General features: G+C 38.7%; 14 protein-coding genes across 14 annotated transcripts; 6 read left to right on the top strand and 8 right to left on the bottom strand.

The window, feature by feature from the left end:
• Positions 1-39: 39 nt before the first annotated feature.
• On the bottom strand, positions 40-1,848 carry KLLA0_E24795g (ABC1 kinase family protein; the record flags this gene model as incomplete). The annotated part of the gene is made up of 1 exon (XM_455069.1): positions 40-1,848. One exon carries the CDS (start codon positions 1,846-1,848, stop codon positions 40-42), a length of 1,809 nt encoding a protein of 602 aa, XP_455069.1.
• An 869-nt stretch (positions 1,849-2,717) lies between these two features.
• ARL1 (Arf family GTPase ARL1) lies at positions 2,718-3,269 on the bottom strand (the record flags this gene model as incomplete). Its single annotated transcript, XM_455068.1, has 1 exon — positions 2,718-3,269. One exon carries the CDS (start codon positions 3,267-3,269, stop codon positions 2,718-2,720), a length of 552 nt encoding a protein of 183 aa, XP_455068.1.
• An 893-nt stretch (positions 3,270-4,162) lies between these two features.
• UBS1 (Ubs1p) lies at positions 4,163-4,894 on the top strand (the record flags this gene model as incomplete). Its single annotated transcript, XM_455067.1, has 1 exon — positions 4,163-4,894. The coding sequence occupies one exon, from the start codon at positions 4,163-4,165 to the stop codon at positions 4,892-4,894; it is 732 nt and encodes a 243-aa protein (XP_455067.1).
• A 232-nt stretch (positions 4,895-5,126) lies between these two features.
• Positions 5,127-6,464, bottom strand: TYR1 (prephenate dehydrogenase (NADP(+)); the record flags this gene model as incomplete). Its single annotated transcript, XM_455066.1, has 1 exon — positions 5,127-6,464. One exon carries the CDS (start codon positions 6,462-6,464, stop codon positions 5,127-5,129), a length of 1,338 nt encoding a protein of 445 aa, XP_455066.1.
• Positions 6,465-7,082: 618 nt separating this feature from the next.
• Positions 7,083-7,703, top strand: DAL3 (ureidoglycolate hydrolase; the record flags this gene model as incomplete). The annotated part of the gene is made up of 1 exon (XM_455065.1): positions 7,083-7,703. The coding sequence occupies one exon, from the start codon at positions 7,083-7,085 to the stop codon at positions 7,701-7,703; it is 621 nt and encodes a 206-aa protein (XP_455065.1).
• A 170-nt stretch (positions 7,704-7,873) lies between these two features.
• KLLA0_E24685g (uncharacterized protein) lies at positions 7,874-8,428 on the top strand (the record flags this gene model as incomplete). The annotated part of the gene is made up of 1 exon (XM_455064.1): positions 7,874-8,428. The coding sequence occupies one exon, from the start codon at positions 7,874-7,876 to the stop codon at positions 8,426-8,428; it is 555 nt and encodes a 184-aa protein (XP_455064.1).
• A 78-nt stretch (positions 8,429-8,506) lies between these two features.
• Positions 8,507-8,917, bottom strand: POP7 (ribonuclease P/MRP protein subunit POP7; the record flags this gene model as incomplete). The annotated part of the gene is made up of 1 exon (XM_455063.1): positions 8,507-8,917. One exon carries the CDS (start codon positions 8,915-8,917, stop codon positions 8,507-8,509), a length of 411 nt encoding a protein of 136 aa, XP_455063.1.
• A 242-nt stretch (positions 8,918-9,159) lies between these two features.
• PEX32 (Pex32p) lies at positions 9,160-10,308 on the top strand (the record flags this gene model as incomplete). Its single annotated transcript, XM_455062.1, has 1 exon — positions 9,160-10,308. The coding sequence occupies one exon, from the start codon at positions 9,160-9,162 to the stop codon at positions 10,306-10,308; it is 1,149 nt and encodes a 382-aa protein (XP_455062.1).
• A 423-nt stretch (positions 10,309-10,731) lies between these two features.
• On the top strand, positions 10,732-11,448 carry DPC25 (Dpc25p; the record flags this gene model as incomplete). The annotated part of the gene is made up of 1 exon (XM_455061.1): positions 10,732-11,448. The coding sequence occupies one exon, from the start codon at positions 10,732-10,734 to the stop codon at positions 11,446-11,448; it is 717 nt and encodes a 238-aa protein (XP_455061.1).
• A 297-nt stretch (positions 11,449-11,745) lies between these two features.
• On the bottom strand, positions 11,746-13,830 carry SSE2 (adenyl-nucleotide exchange factor SSE2; the record flags this gene model as incomplete). Its single annotated transcript, XM_455059.1, has 1 exon — positions 11,746-13,830. One exon carries the CDS (start codon positions 13,828-13,830, stop codon positions 11,746-11,748), a length of 2,085 nt encoding a protein of 694 aa, XP_455059.1.
• Positions 13,831-14,242: 412 nt separating this feature from the next.
• On the bottom strand, positions 14,243-16,033 carry NPL4 (nuclear protein localization protein 4; the record flags this gene model as incomplete). Its single annotated transcript, XM_455058.1, has 1 exon — positions 14,243-16,033. The coding sequence occupies one exon, from the start codon at positions 16,031-16,033 to the stop codon at positions 14,243-14,245; it is 1,791 nt and encodes a 596-aa protein (XP_455058.1).
• A 343-nt stretch (positions 16,034-16,376) lies between these two features.
• SEC66 (Sec63 complex subunit SEC66) lies at positions 16,377-16,985 on the top strand (the record flags this gene model as incomplete). The annotated part of the gene is made up of 1 exon (XM_455057.1): positions 16,377-16,985. The coding sequence occupies one exon, from the start codon at positions 16,377-16,379 to the stop codon at positions 16,983-16,985; it is 609 nt and encodes a 202-aa protein (XP_455057.1).
• A 113-nt stretch (positions 16,986-17,098) lies between these two features.
• On the bottom strand, positions 17,099-19,480 carry SMY2 (Smy2p; the record flags this gene model as incomplete). Its single annotated transcript, XM_455056.1, has 1 exon — positions 17,099-19,480. One exon carries the CDS (start codon positions 19,478-19,480, stop codon positions 17,099-17,101), a length of 2,382 nt encoding a protein of 793 aa, XP_455056.1.
• Positions 19,481-20,153: 673 nt separating this feature from the next.
• On the bottom strand, positions 20,154-20,600 carry UMP1 (Ump1p; the record flags this gene model as incomplete). The annotated part of the gene is made up of 1 exon (XM_455055.1): positions 20,154-20,600. The coding sequence occupies one exon, from the start codon at positions 20,598-20,600 to the stop codon at positions 20,154-20,156; it is 447 nt and encodes a 148-aa protein (XP_455055.1).
• Positions 20,601-20,839: the final 239 nt, after the last annotated feature.

Genomic DNA, 20,839 nt, shown 5'->3' with positions numbered 1-20,839 from the left:
GGGTAAAATTTTGGTGTTAGTAAATTGAGACCAAGAGCTTCAAGTGGATGAAAATCCATTCATTAAGACAAATAATACGAACCTTGCAAAGAGATCCATTTCAGGATCAAGCTGTCTACCTATTCCTTCTAACAATAGAATAGCAACAATGACAGATACGAAATCACCTTCCATTCTTACGTGATGCTGTCTTACCATTCCTAGCATTTTATCCAAAAGTTCTCCTATTGACACAGTGCCCAAAGTGAATGTTTGCTTCTTAACTTTATTGACTAATTTTTCCACTTTCAATGCAAATAAATCTTTGTCTATCGCAGTTTCTGGTGTACGTGAACGTTCGATCATTAGCTCACCTGCTCGATAACCGTCAAATTTGGCCAACGCATTAAATAGTGCAATAAAATTCACTCTATTGCGATCGTTCAACTCGGTAACAAGTCCTGCATCAATTAAGCATACCTGAGGCTCATATTCCTCAAATACTCTCTTCATCTCCGGAATGAATTCAGGGTCGTTGTCTCTTGACATTGCTCTTAACTTGTGCACAATTTGAAACATTTCTTTTTCAGAAGATACTACCTTTGTTTCTTGTTTATTCAATTTCATGAAACGAATCATGACATTCCCCGGATGCAAATCTGCATGAATGAAATCATCCAGAATCAACATTTTCAAAAAAGCCTCGATAAATGGATCGCTGACTTTTCTACAAAGGTCGACTCTCTTTAAACCATCTTTACTCGATAAAAATTTCTCCATTGGGAATCCGTGAATATACTCTTCAAAAAGTACATAACGAGAAGATAAATCCATAGCGCCGACTGGGAACTTTACTCTTGGATTGTCAGCAAAATTATCATTGAACTTCTGCAAGTTCTGACATTCTATACGTAGGTCAAGTTGCAACTTCATCAATATGGAAAACTGCTCCACTTCATTTGGTAAGGACAACCATTCCATGGTGGGTACAGAGTCGATCATATCGGCGAAGAAAGTCATTATTTTTAAATCACGGTCTATCTTTTTCGGTACGTTTGGATGAACCACTTTCACTGCAAAATACCTACTATCCGTTTTAATATCAAAGTTCTTCATCATTAATTCAGTTAACTTTCCTATGTAGACCTGGGCGATGGCACCACATCCAACAGGTTTTTCGTTAAATTCATCAAATATATCATCGAACTCATATTTCCTATCTAAGGAATTAACAATGGCTTCTTTTGTAAATTTCAACGCATGAGGTTTAGCATTGCTGTGTAGGCGCCCCAACTCTGCGCATAAACCCTCGGAGAAAATATCAGTACGGGATCCTGCCCATTGACCTAATTTTATGAATGTAGGACCAGCGAATTCTAAAGCCTTTCTTAGAAGTTTAAACCACAAAAGGGAACCTGATGTCTCCTTCACAACTCTATTCGAATCAACCTTTAGCGTTTTATGATGTCCAAGGCATGTAATTGGATATATTATTAACAACGGAATGAATATGGATGAAAGTTCTAGAAATCGAAGCAATGTTAAAACCGGTTCTATAATAACATCATTGATGCGATACAAAATCCTCTTAAAAAAACTGGGCATAACACTAGTAGTTATAATTCTTTCACGCTCTTTTTCGGCTTCTTCCTGTAATTGCTTCTGTGAAGAAATGTATAAGCCCATCTCGAAAGTATCCCCTTTTTTATCGGGTATTAGCGCCGTTGAATTGTTCAATAACGGTCCTCTAAACCATTGCATCGAAAGTGGGACTATAGGCGACAGAAGAAACGGTGTAATTCTTAAACCTTTGAGGAAAAACACCCTGGAGTTCACTCTAGAGCGGAACGCATTAAAGTAAAACCTCATTGGACTAAGTTTTACACCCACCTATGAACTGGACAGTCTCAAAATTAAAGATAATCTGAAAATGACAAATCGGAGTTTATACTGAAAAGACCAATTGACAAAACCTCAAACCTAAGTGTACCAATTCATATACTTATAACATGAATGATAAACAGGCCTGAGTTATTTGCCTCCCTTGACCTTTTTATAAGTTGTCATCGTTTTAATAACACACACTTTTTTTTCAATTCACGATCTTTATAACGGTTACTTTTTTTTTTGCTATATGCCTGTAGTTATTACTATAGCAAATAATAATCAAAAAGAGGTACCGCTTTTGGTATTTGTTTCCAGTATATGATATTCGTCGAGGGGGTAATGTACACCTGTAATATATAACAAAGAGATTTACCTTTTTACGTTGAGCGAAGTAATACATCATATACTGAATGATATGGTGGTAGTTGGCAAGACCATGTTCCATTTAAAGGATTCGTGGTTGCATGGTATAATGACTGCTTAATTATGCGAATTATGAATATGCTATATATATAATGAAACTAGGGCACGATGGAATGGTTTGAATAGGAGAAAACATTATATCACGCATACGCAAACGTAAACGAAATAGTGGAGGATTTTGGAGATGAAATAAAAATGCATGGGAAAATTGAATGTCTATTGAAATAAGCGTGTAAAGGAATTCAATAGGACATTACGCCAGCATCGGCAGGAAGTAAACAATTCGAATTTTAACTTTGTTATTAGCTTTGTCATTTATTTTTATTACTATCTTAGGTCATGTCAAATTAAAAAAGCATTTCAGTTGTAGATAAATATAATGGGACCGGAAGCACTAAAAAACATGCAGTTTTCAATTCCTTCTACAATTACATTTGTTCTTCCTTAATCACGTCAATTAACCAATCCAAACCTTCAGTTATCCCTTCGCCCTTAATGGCACTGGATGCAACAATACTCCAGCTTCTATCCTTCAATTCTGCCAAGTTCAACTCCTTTGATACTTCTGACGCACTTAATGCGCCTGGTTGATCTTGTTTATTGGCAAATACGAGCAGAGCGGAGTCCTGCAATTCTTCTTCTTGCAACATGAGGTGCAATTCCTTCGAAGCTATATTCATACGGTCCTTATCTGTAGAGTCAACAACGAAGATAACTGCTGCTGTGTTTGCGTAATAACAACGCCAGTATGGTCTAATCGAAGTTTGTCCACCTAGATCCCACACGTTAAGTTTCAAGTTTTTATAATTTAACGTCTCTACATTGAAACCAATGGTAGGTTTTGTAGTTATCACTTCTCCTATCTGTAGTCTGTACAATATCGTCGTCTTACCAGCACCATCAAGCCCTAATATCAATATACGTAATTCTTTTTCCGCACCCAATAGTCTATCAAACATAGAACTAAAGAAGTTACCCATTGTGATATTTTATAAGTAATTGCTGTACTGCGGTCAATTCAAAGGTAGTTGGTAATTAAAGAAAAGGTGTATTAATAAGTCAATTAATAATTTAAAACCAAAACTTTTGTACTAGTTGATATGTAAAATTAGGAAGTACTTGTTCAAAATATTTCTTATTTGAGAACCAGTTACAGCCAAAATTCGAAACAAATAAACGAATAAACAGCGATCCAGACAGCGGTAAGTTTGTCTCCTGATGTGTAAACAATTTTATTGTATTCGTACTATAAGATCAGATAATGTCTTTGTAATGAGTGAAATATTAAATACAATGAAATCATAACTCCTAACCAATGCAGTGTGTTATTAATCACTCGATCCTGAGATTTTCCTTTCACTAAAATTGTAGTTGGCCTTTTAGTGGCCGGGTAACAACAAACAAAGAGACCCCATTAGACATAGTAAAAATTACTTGCGTATATAGTCTGTATCGTTCACATTGTCCTCGCTGTATTTTTTTGTTCAATCTCAATTTTTTATATATGCGAGTTTGTAACTGCAGAGAGCTCACATGAGGCATACCGGTACTGATTAATGCTCTGAATTTTCTTTCTTCTTCTATCTGTATAAACATATTCTACAATATATGAAGAATTTGTAGATCAAAAATGATAATCAGAGAAAAATAATAATAGAATATATTAATCTGATTTGTAAAAATACAAAACAGTAAGACTGCATACCTTTGCATGCAAAGCTAAGGGTAACGTGATTATTATTGGATATCTTAACTACTATATTGCCAACTAAGTGTGGTAATATATCATTATTGGAAAGGCTTTTCCATTGCCTATAATTGTTATTCTTCACTACTTTTTTTTCTTTCAAATAGCAGGCCACATCCACATAAGATGCATCCGTTGTACAGGAAACTCCTTAGGGAATGGAAACGTTTGAGCCATTATAAGCACTCTACATGCCATATCAAGCCACAAGAATCAAATTTGCAGTTCTGGAATATAGTACTACATGACGAAAGCCGAGATTTGGAACTTTACTGTGTTGTTTTCATAAGCCACAAGCCTATGAACGAATGGGAGCCTATCATACTATTAAACTGTTTGACACCTAATCCCTGCATACCTGTGAATAAGACTATCTGCTTGAATCATCTCTCTCCTGTTCTTCTGAACTATGGGTTGTGCTCCTTTTATGAGCATTTGTTATCATCAATTTATAGTCGCTGTACTAATATCACCGATTATCATAAAAAATTGGCCATGGCTTGGAACAGAATTATGGTAAAGGAGTTCAAGAATTTCTCCCCGCGACTATTCGAGTCTTACTCGGTGACTCAAACAGACGTTCAGATGGTAAACGAATATTTGCAAACGCAGGCTCAGTCACAACCTAATCATACAAAAAGAAACTCCCCGAAATTGCATAGTAAAAGCCCAACCCCGGTAGATACCCATAACCACATAACAAACGAAGACTGTTCGGAACAGTTATACAGGGGAAAGAGGCAAAGAACCGGGTTGAGCTCTTTTATGAGTGTGAGTCCACTCACAGAACCGAATCTCAACAACTTGGAAACCTCTGAAGATTGTGACTTTTTAGAAAGTAGAAAACGCAGGCGATAAAATAAAACTTTCTCTGAAACTATTAAGTTAGTCACCTTTCCATCCAATGAAGCTATTTTCATCATCCTTCTAATTTAATGCATGGCGTCTATATAGTTTATGGCACATTATGTGAGGATTTATCTTCCGATCGTATCGAAGTTTTAGCAATAAATTTCTCTCACAGTACTTATGTATATCATTGTATATCATATATATACATATATAACATAATCTATCAAGCGTAAACATATCATAAATTTTTACTTTTTGAATGCTCAAGAATAGTCTTAATCATTTCGTTGCCAATAGCATTTGCTTCTGGAAACATTGGAGTGAAAAATTGTTGTACCTCTTCAAATTGTCTCTTATAGAGTTCGAAGTTACCAAAAGAGACGATATTAGACCACGACCTTGCAGCTATGACGAATTCCATATCATCCGCTCTGAACTCTGGTACGTTAATCGCAGCATCGATAGTCTGTTCTAGTAAACCATCTGTTAGGAATAAGTATTCGCTAACCCCCAAGAAAATTCTGAATAAAGGAGTACTGCAGATCATATGATCGTAGGGATCAATTCCCAATTGGTACCAACTATCGACAATTGCTAATAGAGATAAATGAGAGTTTGGTATCACTTCGTTATCTTCACCTTTTTCATGTTTTGATAATGAGTAATCATCAAGAGCTAGATCGTGTAATAGTAACAAGCCATTGTGGTTACCAAATACAAAATCTTTGGCGACTTGAAGTCTTTTAGTAAGTTCATCTTTCTTCCCTTCCACGAAAAGGGTAAAAAGCTCGGTAGCACTTTTAGCGTATTGTGTGATTTGTTTATGAGCAGCAGGGTTTGTTAAGGCTAACCCCGCATATACATGCCATTTATTAGAATAGATTCTTAAGGAGATATTCACTTTGACATTCTCTAGACTTCCATGCCACTTATTGACTCCAAGCGTCCATGGGTAGATTCGTATCTTATACCAAGCAACCCCCATACTTAAGAATGCTGCGTGCGTTACTGCTTGGGTATCTGCAGTAATTTTATCATGTTCCTCGTAAGATAAATAAACATGTTGGCTCTTCAAACAAGACATCAAAGATTCTACCAAGTCAAATGATTCCTGAGATTTAGTTCTATGGTTTATTAGGACTAACGGCTGTCCTTCTGTATTGACCTTGGGACCATGCAATGAGTGTACAGATACAATCTCACAGTCCGAAGGTAAATATTTCTCGAAAGCGTTGATTTCCGCATTCTTGCAACTGGTTTGTCCTCCGACAATCGAGCCTACCTTTGACGCTGCGCCATACATCTTCACAATATTTTCGATATTCTCGGCCTCGACTGAATAAATGATATAATCACTAGCTCTTGACACTAGTGTACCATTCTCAACAACATTGAAGCTTTCTGAGGAATACTTTTCTTTCAATTCTTCGTAAAATTCTGGTCTATCGCAGCAAATAACCCGCCAACCAGCTTTGGAAAACCTAGTAGCATATAGAAGTCCCATATCACCTAATCCAATGATACCGATGGTTTTTTCATGTTTCCACTTAGCAATTTGCTCGTCTGTACCTATCATTTTGAATCTGTGTTCGCCTTGTATTAGATGAATCCCAATGAGTCTTGTCGAAGAAGGTGGTCCAAAAAGAAGTCCAGAATGTTTGATGAGACACTAGGTATGGTATACACTGATAATAATGAACAAGTGACAGACTCTTGAATTCTGGTTTTGTCTAGTTTTTTCCTTATGACTAGTATTGATCATAAATTGGGTTGTGTTTATAAGAAGATACTTTAAAAATCTTGGAATTGGTTCAGTTACATAAAATTGAACTATAAGTCAAGATAAAGATCTAAATGCCGATGATGCGTTGACCAGACACTACTTCGTCTCAAAACTATATACACATAGTATCTAAAGTAGTACGAAAGTTTGATTAGATGTATTACTGTCAGTAGTGGGCTGCTGTAGTATGCTTTTTTTTTTCACTGTAAGTGTATTGGTAACGGAATTGACCGACAGTAATGTCATCAATCACAGTTGTGGTTGCTAATCAAAAGTAAGAAAGTTTAGCGCGAGCTATATATTATATATATGTAACTGTATTTCAATGGGAATAGGAAGAAGTTTTGAGCGCGGTGTATTTTAAATGTGTAACGCCAGGCGGTCGATATATGGTGCCTTACCCAATTAACAATGCAATGTATACCTGTCGTTCCCTTATCTATTACTGCTTTTGAGGAATTCGGTTCAATTGTGTCTCCAGATGAAGAAGTCAGAAGGCTTGACTCATCTCAAAAGAATGCCAACCAGGGAACTGCCATTAAGCTATTACAAGTCAGCCATATAGAGAACCAGTTCCCTCAGAGTTTAAAAGTCAAGAATCCAAGTTGTAACCTATTCCGGTGCTTTCCCAAAGGCGCTCTACAGAAAAGATTCGCTTTAGTTGATTCCGACGGTTCTTTAAAAAAGTATCAGCATGAAATCAAAGTTCTAGAGAAACATCCGTTCTCTACTCAAACTTTCATTCCCATGGGCAGAGATATCAAAAGCGGATATGCTTATCTTGTGGTGACCGCATTACCCGACAAAAACGGTGAACCTGATTTACTTACACTACAAGCATTTTTATGTAAATCAAACCAAGCTGTTACTTACGGTGCTGGAGTCTGGCATGCCCCCATGATAGTGGTTGGTGAAGAAGAGTACCTCGACTTTACAGTAATAATAAATGAGTTACACGACCATAATCAGCTTCAGTATGATTTAGAAGAGCGTTTCTACGATAGTCAACTGTCCTTGAATCTGTACTACTGAGATATATATATGTTCTACATCTTATTTAAGTTCATCGTCATAGCTTTGACTGAAAAAAAAAAAAAGAATGAGTAATTTCAGTCCACATCGCATCAAATCGCAAGTGTAAAGGAAGCAGTGTGCATGAAACCGTTGAAGTGCATCTGAGGCAAGAGAAGTGATACAGTGTTATGCTTCGAAGAATGTCAGAACTGGTTTCGAGTTTTTCTGGCCTTCACATTGCTTCGGCTGGTTCAAAATCGGTTGTGACTCCAAGTGATAATGCGGACCTTACAAAGGGTGGTAGAAGGAACCAAGCATTGACAAAACCGATCACCATCGATAGTAATACAGGAGAGGTACTGGTTAGGAAAACAACAGGTAAAACGAAAGTAAGAAGAGGTCAGAGCGCGGAAGAATATAAGGAACAACTTAGACAGTATTTCTTGGAGGAGAAAGGTCCAACGAGAACTGAGGAAGATGCCTTGAAGATGGAAGATTTTGATCTGTTGATTGAAGATGAGAGTTTTGACTATGCATTGAAGCAAGTACGACAGAAAATGGTCTCTTATGCTCAGAAATATTATTACGAAAGAGATTACATGAAGTGTTTAAAAGTATCAGAGCCGTTATTGCATAAGTTCGAGCCGTTCAATAAGAAAAACAAGATACGCAGAGAGTTAGAAGAACTCAGATACATGATCGAAAAGTCAAAAGCAAGGTTGGAATTGCAACCGTCCCGCTAGTATTTGATATGTCTACACTGAAATATCTATGTAACTCTATATTAATGTGCGCTTCCCATACTAATATTGATTACGCAATTATACAGGACTTATACGCACTTCAACACCGCTCAAAGTACGCTTTGTCAGTTCCGTTTCCCTGTCCTCTGTTGAAACCTCATTTCCATCTTCATCTTTACCATCATCAGCGAATACCTCATCCAAAACATCTAATGTCTTCGTTAATATGTCAACTTTGTAATCACCCATTGTATTGAAGTGTGCAGCAACTGATAGAGTTTTGAAAACAGCTTTACCCATGCCCAGTAGTGTAATGTATTCACTTTTACGTCTATGCAGGTTGGAAAGAAACCTGTTGGTTCGTTTCACCACGGAAATGTAAGGCGATGAGCTCTTCACGTAGATTGTAGTTTTAATTTTATCATGAGAAAACGTCTTCACTGTCGGAAGTTTTCTTCGTAACTGATTTAAATCCTTAGTATTTCCCATAACGTGGTGTTGTAAGGTTTTTTCGAACGCCCACGAAGCAGATTGCTTCTCTTGTCTTCTTAGAAAAGCCGTTTCTCTTGTTCACTTCTTCAGGCCAATTCAAAATCAGAGACTTTAATTAAAAGGAAATATAGATTACAATACCGATTGTGCAAATAACAAGTAAAGGGCAAGAAAAGAAAACGGCGTCTGGATAAGCTCAAAATCGGTTATTAGTGCATACAATATTGTTCAGATGTACCATGAGCAACAAGAAACTTCATGTCAGATTTGTTTCTAAATCGAAATCAGTTAATCCCCCATATAAACCACAAGACTTAGAGCCCATTACAATTGCATGTCTTTATAGATTATATCCTTGGCTCCTACTGCTGGACCAGTTATTGGATAAACTTATGTGGCATATTGACGATGTTTCCTTACAGTTGATATATATTATATTGCTATGTTACTCAACAGCGTTGGTTGTACCGAAGAATACTTCCTTACTTTTCCAAGCGTTTGATATATGGTTGGGGTACACAAGCGTATTCATTCTTGCTGGCACTATGTTTTATTACAATTATACGCTATGGAAAGAGCTTGAACAGAGCGAAGCACCCACAATAGATGAAATCACTCATACTTTGGACTCTGTTCTTGAGAAGCTTAAAACGGTTCAAAATGAAGTCCTCGGTACAGACAAGGTAAGAAAACTTACTAATATCAATTCACAAACCTTTAAGATAGTGGCTCTTCTGACAGTAATTCATTTAATTACCGTTAGTTTTTTGGATGTACGAACATACTCAGTGCTTGTCATTAGCCTTGTCTCCGTGTTCCATTCAGTGTATTACCAGAGCACGATGAAACTCCTATGGAGGTATTTGTGGATAAGGCGATGTTACTATTATATATGGGACAGCGTACCATCGGAATCCAAACTGGAAACCAACTTTCAACAATACAAGGTGATTTGTGAGAGTCAAGTCATTCCATTCCCTAAATCTCTACAAGGCTTGAAGGGCCAAGAGCTACAGGTTCAACTACAAATGTTAATCCTTCAGGATCCAACTAAGATTGATCCAGAATCCGATTACGTACACGTCAAGATCATCGAATACAACGTTGATGAAAACGAGAGAAAATGGAAGCAAGAGGGCTGGACCCCAAAATTGCTACCTTACGAAAGAGCTCACTTCTCTAATTCATTCACCCAAACTCCATCTGTAACACCATGGAAGTTCCACGAAGAACTACCTTCCGATTGGATCTGGATTGAATCTACTTGGGTACCCGGCAGCTGGCAATACTGTGATGCAAAATGGAATTTATTAGGTGCGAACGATTCGATTGCATGCTTCACTCGTAGAAGAACTTGGAAACGAAGAGCGTTCAAGATACTAACCTGAAGTTGGTCAAGTGGAAACTCCGTTTTTGGCAGTCGAAGTACAGCTCGAGAGTGTAACCACATATATATATATATATATATGTATATCTACGTAGTTTTGTAAAATGTTGCTGGATACATGTAATCACAATTTATTTATACATGTATACTCACATCACTGTACTGTCAAATAGGGTGCTAAGGATCTACGACTGCTATCTCATCTTGTTTTCTGAACCTTCCTTTCATGCTTTTTAATCATCATCACCGATTATGGCAACCGATACTCTAAAAAAAAAAAAAAAATCCCAATGAAGAGAAGCATTTAAAGTTTAGACAAGATAATAATCACGGAGAATAATACACAAATCAACATTGACAATCGTCAATAAGTGCGTATCAAAACGCTGTCGATAGTATCCTGCATAAGATCTATATTGCTGTGATGATACGTATAGCACCACCTTTGAGAAATGTCAGATATATATTTACTGCCAAGCCAGTGCAAATGACTTTTGAGGGCAACACCGAGGGGGTATACGGAAGTGAGGAGGAAAGGATGAGATCTGTATTCGGGGGTAGACTTAAGGGCGAGCCTCCACGTTCTACTAGTAGGTTTTTGACCTCGGAGAATATGAGAGAGATAGCTGGAGTCAAGGTACCGTCCAAACCCATAGAACCAGACAACTGTTGCATGTCCGGTTGTGTCAATTGCGTTTGGGAATTATACAATGATGATTTGAAAGATTGGAAGTCAAAAAAAAGAGAGGCAGTTAAAGCTATATCAGGTACTGATGAAGTGTGGCCTGCCGACTTCCATCCACCTTTGAAAGAACTGGATATGAAAAATGTCCCAAAATCGTTGCATAAAAAGAAGGAAAAGTTAGAGAAGATGAAAAAGCAACCGACGAGTAGTCTATTTCCAAAGCGTACCACACCATTGCCACAGGCTGTTGTAGAAGCAAAAAAGCGTAATGCTCTGAAAAAGGCGAAAAGCCATGATACAGAGCAAGCCTCGGATGCTGCTTTAGACATGGATGATAGTGAGGGTTGGGAACATGTACCTGTATTCTTCAAAGCCTTTGCAGAATTTGAAAAGAAGAAGAAACTTGAGAAAGAGGCTAGACGACAGGTTGCGGCTAGTAGCAATAATGAACAGTAAGCCTTTTGGGAATTTGGAAAGCCTGGTCTTTTGTCTTTGTGTTCATTTAATGAATCCCTTCTTGTATATGGCATTATTATTTTTACAATTCAACTCCTGCATTCACGCACTGGTCCCCATTTCATTCCTGTTATTATCAAAGCATAAATATGAGATGGTTTTTAACATGGTTAATATATAAACTTATATGTGTATTTATGCATTCAATTCAATAGAATAAAATAATTTAGAAGAAAAATAGTCAAAAATATCTATATAAGAGTTAGGGTAGAGTAATACGATAGATCAATAAAGAATCTAATCCATATCAACATCACCTTCACCATTGGCTGGTTTTTCCTCGTTGCTTTCAGCAGCAGCCTTTCTTTGGGCAGCTAACTTTTCGGCCAATTCAGCCATTCTAGAGGATTCTTGTTTAGCTCTCAAAGCTTGCTTCTTTTCTTCTTCCTTGGCCAAGTATCTACCTCTGATAACGTTACCGATAGAGGCTAATTCTTCATACTTAGCGATGTATTTACCTTTAGTGGAATCGTAACCATCATCGTACAACCATTCTTCAGCCTTAGCTAACATATTTCTTAGCTTCTCCTTTTCTTCATCTGAAGCGAATGGAGCATATTCTTCATCTAACTTTCCTCTCAAAGTGTAGATGTATTCTTCTAAGGTGTTCTTACGATCTTCTGTTTCGAAAACTAGCTTGTCTTGAGCAGATAATTCATTTTCCTTTTCGATCAGTTCGTTCAAGGTCTTTTCATCCAATGCAAAGGTGTGTGCGACGATAGTTAATGAATCTTTCTTCACTGTTTTGGTGACCTTCTTATATTCTGGTTCAGTACCCTCTGGGGCATCAGCTGGTGGTGGGACTAATTCTTCAACTTCAATATCGTGAATAGTGTAAGCATCTTCAACAGTGTGCAAACCGGATGGATCACATCTCAATTTTAGTTTAACTGGGATGGAAGATTCACCTTCATTTAGTTGAACACCATTAACTTCCCACTTAGCGATTTGGACTGGAACATCTTCTGGTAATTCTGCTTTGTTGGTGTATTTGGCTTCGATAGTGAAGTCACCGGTACGGTGTAATGTGATCAGCTTAGTAGATGGGTAAGTAGAACCAGCTGGGAAAACTTCTAAATGATCTTCATCTTCAACTTGCTTGTCCCAGTAGTAAGACACAGAGTATGGGTGGACATCTTCAAATTTAAATGGACGAACTCTCATGGTTGGAGAGTGGATAGCACAGACAAAAGCAGCACCCTTAGCAATAGCTTCATCTTGATTCAAAGTAGTAGACAATGGCTTGTTGAATGCCTTAGAGATAGCATCCTTCAAACAAGGAATACGAGTGGTACCACCGATGATTTCAACGAAGTCAACATCTTCAGCAGTCAAGTTGGCTTGTTTCAATGCCTTGGTTACTGGATCAGTGACACGTTCCAACAAAGAAGAAACCAATTCTTCCAATTCTTCTCTGGACAATTGAGAGGAAACATCGACGTCGTTCATCACAGATTCGATGTTTAATGGGGCAGCGGTGTTGGCAGACAAGACCTTCTTCAACTTTTCAGCAGCACTCAAGACTCTGTTGTAAGCCTTGGCATTTTCTCTGATATCGATTTTGTACTTACCCTTGAATTCATCGGCAAAGTGTTCAGTGATGGCATGATCGAAGTCTCTACCACCAAAGTGCTTATCATAAGCAGTACCCAAGACCTTCAATTCACCTTTCTTGAAAGCACCAATGGAGCAGGTATAAGAAGAGTGACCAATATCAACAAAGGCAACAATTCTTGGCTTTTCTTCACCTTCTGGTAAATCGGTCTTGAAAACACCGTAAGAGACAGCAGCAGCAGTAATGTCGTTGACGATTCTAACTGGGTTCAAACCAGCAATTCTGGCAGCATCAGCGATAGCATACTTTTGTTCTTCAGTGTACCAGGTTGGAACAGCGATAGCAACATCGGTGATGTTACCCTTGGTCTCTTCAATAACGGTGGACTTGACCTTGTTAATGAACATTGCCACCACTTGAGTGGCAGAATAGACTTGTTGTTCACCACCAAATCTGACCTGGGTACCAATCTTACCATCATCCAGCTTAACCAACTTTGCGGAAAAGTGCTTGCTTTCTTCCTTGAAGTCTGGGTGGTCGTAGTCCAAACCAATGATTCTCTTCAAGTTGTCAACAGTGTTCTTAATGTTGGATGTTTGCTTGTTCTTACCAGATTCACCAACAAATCTGTTCTTTTGACCGAAACTGACCAGAGCTGGGGTAGAACGGTTGGAAACTTCGTTCACAACAACGTCAATACCTCTGTTTCTGGCAACAGCCAAAACAGCATTGTTATTACCTAAATCTAAACCGAATGGAATACTCATCGCGCTGATTTCGAACTATCCTTTACAAAAGAGTTTATCCGTTTACTTTTGTTCTATTTCCACTCCGAAATAATCGATAATTAAGAAAAAGTACTATAACTGTAATTTTATTACAATTTAAGCTAAATGAGATCAAAGAACACTCCCTTCCTTTATACAGTCTCTCTTTCAATCAATTAAAAGTTCATGTAAAACTTTACAGAGAGGGAATTGACAATTAAAGCTTTAGTCTGAAGTTTCTCTCGCAAAACGTTTCGTACATTTAAACTAGAAAAAAAAAAAAATTTAGTTTGCTATGTATCCGTATATAGTGATGAGAACCTTCTAGAACTGCCTCGAGATTTTCTCTGGGTATGGAAAACGCTCACCTGACCGCAGGCCTGGCTGAACCCTGTTGTGAAAACACACGTCATTACATTGACTGCTCAAGGATCATGACGAAGGTCTGCCATCCTGGGGAGTTGATGAGATTGAGTAAAGGTTCAGTTGCTTCATGCAGTGTTGGTGCGGTCACTGTCCTGATGAGGAGCGACCATTCCTGCTGATTCAACACTTCTATGGAATGCAGGTACAATAGGAAATGGAAATTGGAGAGTTTTGCCTGTAGCTCTGCGAGATCATTACCGGTGCATGCTTTGTAGACGTACCTCTTTAGTTCAGTGTAGTCCTGAGATTGGCCCATAGCTTGGCGGTTGGTCCATGGAAACCCTGCTACAGTTTTGAATACTGTGGTGGTGTTTGCGGTGGTGGTACTGTCATCATCGGTCTCCTTTGGAAACCCATGAGTCAAAGATACCAATAGGTAGTCTACTGGGAATGCAGGTTTGGCGTTTTGCTTGACGGTAAGATTGTATTCGTTTTTACGAGTGTAGAAGATTTCCGGTACGTATCTCTTGTCGTTTGTTTCGTTAATGTATGCTTGTGAGGGATGTGTAGATCCAGAAATTAGGTCGGCTTCCACTAAGCCTTCCGCTTCAATGCTTACTTGGTACGTAGCAATATCAATCTCTTGGTTCAAATTTCCTGAGATGCAACAAGTTACGAACCTCGATGAGAATAATCCTGTTTCGCTAAATTTACTGACGTTGGGGTGTCTTAACTGATGCTTAGCAGCCATGATCACTTCAAGTGACGAGAGGAAAAATGAATCTTTATGTCTTTTACAATACACAGATCCATCTCCCAGCCCAGTATCCGTCAAATCAGTGAATATCATACCTATCCTTTCCAAACCCATTTCGCGCGCAAGTTTATCCGTGTCCTCTACCTCTTTAACGACTTGGTCCATATCCATGGTAAGACCATCTTGTTCATCATGTTGCGGCGGTTCCCATATGGCCTCGACCACTGCCTTTATTCCCAATGGAACGTTATCGTATCTTTTATAATAACCGTATAAATAACCAAATCTTTGCATACCAGTGGTTCTCCAAGAGTCGATGAATTGGTTAATCAATTCACTCTCCTGAAATTCAACATGGTCTACCATTCTAAAGGATTGCTGTTGGAGTGTAATAGCAGAGGGTTGACATTTGGAGCAGATACCTTTGGGCCACGGCTCATGACCACCCGCACAATTCAAATTTATCTCATAGTTAGGTTCACTTAGGGGCGGAATGTATGATGAACCGGAGGATTTTTTGTTGGTAACCTCGTCTAGCTGTTTCAAATACGCATGGAACGATATGTGTTTGATGCTGTGTTCATCTTGATAGCCTTTGTCCCAAGGCGGCAATGGCGAGCAATACTCACACATTCCCTTTTCTCCATGTCTACAAAGTGATGATCTTGAACGAGGTATCAATCCAGTCTCACCCTCAAGTTCTATATCTAAAGCAGATTCCTTGACTTTGCCTCTTATTGATCCCTTGTTGTGGCTACTACTGATGGGAACACTCGTTGTGCTTGCGGAGACAGTCATATTGGTCATTTCCTTCTCCGAAACATTCTTTTCTTCAGTGTCCAAAACCTTGAATTCAACTGTCACCATGTCTCCATGTCTCAAGCCAAGTGATTCCACACCTTGGTGTGCTATCTCAGTCATCAGTTTGGAGACGCCAGGTTGTGTACTTACTGAAACTGAGTCAGGATCCACATTAAGTCTTAATTGGTTTGCCCATTTTTCAATCACACTGCCAAAATTGTCATTTCCTTCGCAACTTACACGGTGAATACCAAGTTTTGATCTCAATCTTAATAGCATGGTAATGTCGCTTGTTCTATAATGCACTTTTTTTTCCGCTATAAAGTAGAGGTTTGTACTCTTTCTAACTCGCAATGCTCTTTCTTTATCTAATAGTGGCAAAGATTTAGGAATTGCAAATGCTTAATGTCAAATGAGGATTCCAACATCACTCAGTATACGTATTAAAATAAGAAAAAAGTGAAAAAAACGAAAAGTGTAACATCTATATCTAAACACATACCATCTTCTGAAAGTTGTAAGTTGAGTGGTAATTGTCAACTGTGGCCTGTTGAGATATCGATTTGATTGTTGTTTAAATTGAAACACCTTCCAGGATCGTCTTTGGAAGAAAAGAACAAAAATGTCAGATAACGGAACGCATTTCAACGAGACTTTTTTCGAAGGGCAAGAGAAGCCTGAAATCAAGGTGGTCAGCGTTTACACACCGTTAGTTTATGTTTCGATCTTGGTAATATCTTTAATGATCTTTGCATCCAAGTATAGGAGGAGTCAAGTCAAGAAACTAGCTGAATTACCAAGCATTTTTGATGAACATGAAGCCCGTGATTTATATTTTGCAATTGCAGAATTAGCTGAAACAGAACAACTTCACCCTAAGGTGGTTAAAGCTGCTCTGTTGAACCGTGGTGCAGAAGCTGTAAGACGTACCATTAAATTAAGAGAGGTCGCCGTTCAAATTGAGATCTTGTATAAGAATGGGTCCGTTGATGATAAGTATTGGCAAAGGTACCAAAACGAAATGAAATTGGTTGATCTTGAATTGAAAAGTTGCATCGAAGAAGCAGAAAGATTACAACCAGATTGGCCCCAAGCATTTGTGAATCTATGTAGAGAAATCTGTTTCAACCAAGCTTTACAAAGACGTTACGATTCCATTTTAGATAGAAAGAACATTTTCCAAAAACTATACCAATTGAAGTTGGATGACAACGGTAAACTAATTCAGTAATGATACCACGTAGATACAGTTGAGTTTTCTCTCTGGGTATTTGCTAGAGATTATGTACACTATACAAAAAACAATATAATGCTAGATGCTACTGACCCCATACGTTTTAGAGACTAGTTCCTTTTACCTTTTTTCTTACTCACAACTTGGAATTCCCAATCATCAGCGCTTCCCTGTGGAAGAGCAAGAGCTTCTGACCATGTTAAAGGATCATTCAATGATTTCTCGCATTCAATACGTCTTTTAATAAATTCTGATGCAAAGGAACGACCTTCCATCACTGAACTGTTAGCGTAGATAGTATCAGAGATGATTTCCTTGGAATCCATGCTTGGTGGTAAAGAGAGTAACATCTCTAAAACAGAATCCACTTTAACACCAGGTGCTAGTTTCATTTGAGATCTACACCAGCTCAAAAATTGCCTCCTTGCAGAAGTGGATTGATTACCTGAATAATTGATTGGAGAAGAGGTAACACCCTTTTTCAGAGTTGGGATGGAAATTGAAGAGCCGTGCAAAATTTTCTTCTTGGTGTTGCCAGGGTTCAAAAATGAGTTGTTAATCTGAGGGGCTGGTCTTGGAGAGTCCAAACTTGTCTTCTTTTTAGCAATTGTAGACCAAGAATCGGAGCTAGGTGACGCAGATGACTTGTTTTGAGAGTTTTGTATTTCTTCCAAGATTCTACGTTGCTCTTCGATATATTTGATACTATCCGCGGATGGTTCTGGAGTGGATCGTGAAGTAGTTTTAACAGGGGCTTTAGCAGGAGCTTTCGTTCCAACTGGATTTGCCCAGCTCGCTACGGAGGAAACATTGAACTTTGTCTTTTGTTCCTCTGCCAAAAGGGCATGTTGAAGTTTCAACGCTGCTTCACGTTCTTTTCTCTCACGTTCGGCTTCTCGTTTTCTCTTCTCTTCAGCATCTCTTCTCTGAATATCAGATAAGCTCTTGGTTTGAACAGCAGGCTTAGGAGTAGCACTCCATGGTGAGGCTTCCTTCTTTTCATCTGATTTCGATTGAGAACTAGTCGTGCGGTTGTTAACTTTGCTGTTCTCCTCGATATTCTTGGGTTTTTGTTCCTTCTTCTTCTTTTTCTCTTCCTTTTTCTTACGTTCGAGTTCTTCCTCCAAAATCAATTGTTGGATGACATCAGCGTTGAACTTCTTCTCCGTCTTAGCCTTTACGGGCGCTTCTTTTGACTTTTCGACCGATACAGAGTTTGTAGTAGGATCAGTGGAGGGTTCCTTCGCCGGGATATTCTGCTGTAATATATCGTTGGCAGTGGAGTTGGAAGCCTCCGTTTGAGCATTGGTCGGTTGATATTGGTCTTTAATGGAAGTTGCATCAACTGATCGAATTGGTTGTGTAGTTTGATATGTTTGCGGTGCTAATTGGTACGTATCCGATTTAGCTGCGAAGGAACCAGTGCTTTTATCACTTACAGATTCTAATGGCAATTCAAAAGAATCAACTGCCTGTACGTGTTTGGAAAACGGTACGGAAACTGTAGTGTTCTGGTAGTAAGAGCCGTCCTCATTTTTCAACTGCAAAATTTGAGAATGGGATAAATCTGGAGATTGGAAGTTCCTGTCAATATTCGCATAGGTATTATTGTCGAAGTGCAACCCTTTAGATATCATATTCTGTAATACTGGCACTGGAGTAGTGGACGAAGAGCTTATCGTAGTATTAGATGCAGGAAGATCGAATGGCTTGGGTTGTCTTTGAGACAGATTGGCAGGATGGGCCTGCGATTGGCCCAATACATGCTGCTGCATCAGGGAAGTGCTACTCCCCTTTTGGCCAAAGTTCATCATATTATTTGATGGCGCAGCAGCAGAAGCGAGTGCATGGTTGAAACAAATCATATCAAACGCATGGAATGGATTGATGATCCCGGTCTTTGATAATAAATCATTGAACATGATAAAGCGACCAGAAAAATGAAAGGGATCATCACTATTCATAGGCATTAAATGCAAAGATTCGTTGAAAAACCCAGCATTATACCATTGATCCATTATTTCAGAATCGAAAGGCCCTTGAACTTGATTTGAATGGTCCAAGTACTGCCACGAAGTTTGCTGCACGTTCGTAATAATGCCAGGTGGACGGGATATTGGAGTATGAATATCACCAGTCCCGGTCCCTGCTGCCATCCCATTTCCAGGCCCAGCAGCGTTGAACGGTATCTCCCCACCGCCAGTATTGATCCCGGAATTCATGTTCCAATGAATAGAAGTCTGCTGAGAAAAAATGCTTGGAGAATCATTCCCAGGAGCGTTATGGAATGGAGATTGAGTTCTTTGTATTCCCAAAGTATCCATCAGAGAAACTGACCTGTGTATTTGCGGTACACCACCTAACGGAGTTGACGACCCGCTGATAGGATTGGCACTACCAATAGTGGATCCTATACCAAAGTCCTGCAACTGCGAATTTACTGAATTGACAGTACTAATGTAGTCGACTTGATGAGATTGTTGGTAGTCCATTGCTAAGGAAAGAAATGATGCTTGTAGGAAAACAGAGAGAGTGCAAAATCGGTTGGTCAATCAAAAACTGCTTACCACTTTGATAATATTGAACAAAGCGAAAGTAAAAAATCAGCTTACAGAGTTCACACGGGAAATATCACACGGAACACAAAAACTAATGGGTAATTGAATTGCGTTGTATACTGTGATACCTTTCAGTAGCTAGGTCACCGAAGGAAGCGGCTGTGTGATTTACTTTTCTAAAATCTAAGAGTCCACTTTCTTCGTTGTGACAGGTTTGTTCTGGGGGATAAATTTTTTCTTCTATTTCTCTTTGAGCTTTCATTTTAGATCTCAAGTTTTTTTTACAGTGCCAGCCATATCACACAGTTTATGAAAACCACCAGACTGATTAAGCTTAGGGGTAAGTTATGAGAAACAAGACGGTGTAGATGCAAATGGCATGTTACATTCATATCTTACCTTTTTGCAAGGGTAGATACCCATTTTGCTTTTTTTTTATTGAAATTGGCGTGTTACCACTTAGAAACAGTATCAATTCGTATATAGTCGAATGTGAAAACTTCTTATGGGACTAAATTAAAATACATACGATGGACGTTTACAGAATTGTGTAGTTTGCAGTGAGATGGAACTATGAAATGAAGAAACATAGAAACATAAGAATTGTTTAAATCCCCATTCTCTTTTCTATCTTGGTGTGTACATCGTCTGCTACCATCATTCCACTTGCGAAATCGGAAGTTGGATAAACGTCCTCCCAGTCAATGGACGCTTCTTTGTTCATTAAAACATCCTTATGCAAGTTGGATTGATTTAGAGGATTGAAGTCTGTGTTTTGTACTAGTTTCAGTTCCATGACCCTCTTCATTGGTTCGGCAACACCGAAAATCTGTCTATATTGTTCCAATTGCCTTTTGTGCTGGGTCTCGTCCCAGTTGCGTACACGCGACTCTAATGGATGTCTGTCATTAAGTTGAGTGTTCAGAGGGCGGGCACCGACTTGTTCACGGAATACATCTGGTAAACTTGCTACTGCATTCGATTGGTGCTCGCAACCCTTATCGGTGGCAACAGCAGACTTGAAATCTGGACTTGGAACGATATTCATTGGCATTCTTGGATATGGTTCTTATGACAGTATTATGTTTACCTGGGATTTAGTTACTGTCTACTGTATTCAGTGTGTTAGACCCTATGAATTACTCTACTGTCTGTTATAAAGTTATTTCCCTGTGGTTTGTATGTCCATAAATGCTTAAACTATTTGGAATGATTTCCACTTTTAACTTATTTTATGGCAATAGAAAGAGAATGAGTGTGTTTAGTGTGTGGTGTGCGGGTTTTGTTCTTTCC

The sequence above is a fragment of the Kluyveromyces lactis genome, assembly GCF_000002515.2.
Source record: "Kluyveromyces lactis strain NRRL Y-1140 chromosome E complete sequence".
NCBI classification, from domain to species: Eukaryota; Fungi; Ascomycota; class Saccharomycetes; order Saccharomycetales; family Saccharomycetaceae; genus Kluyveromyces; species Kluyveromyces lactis.
This window is presented reverse-complemented; position numbering and strand designations above follow the sequence as displayed.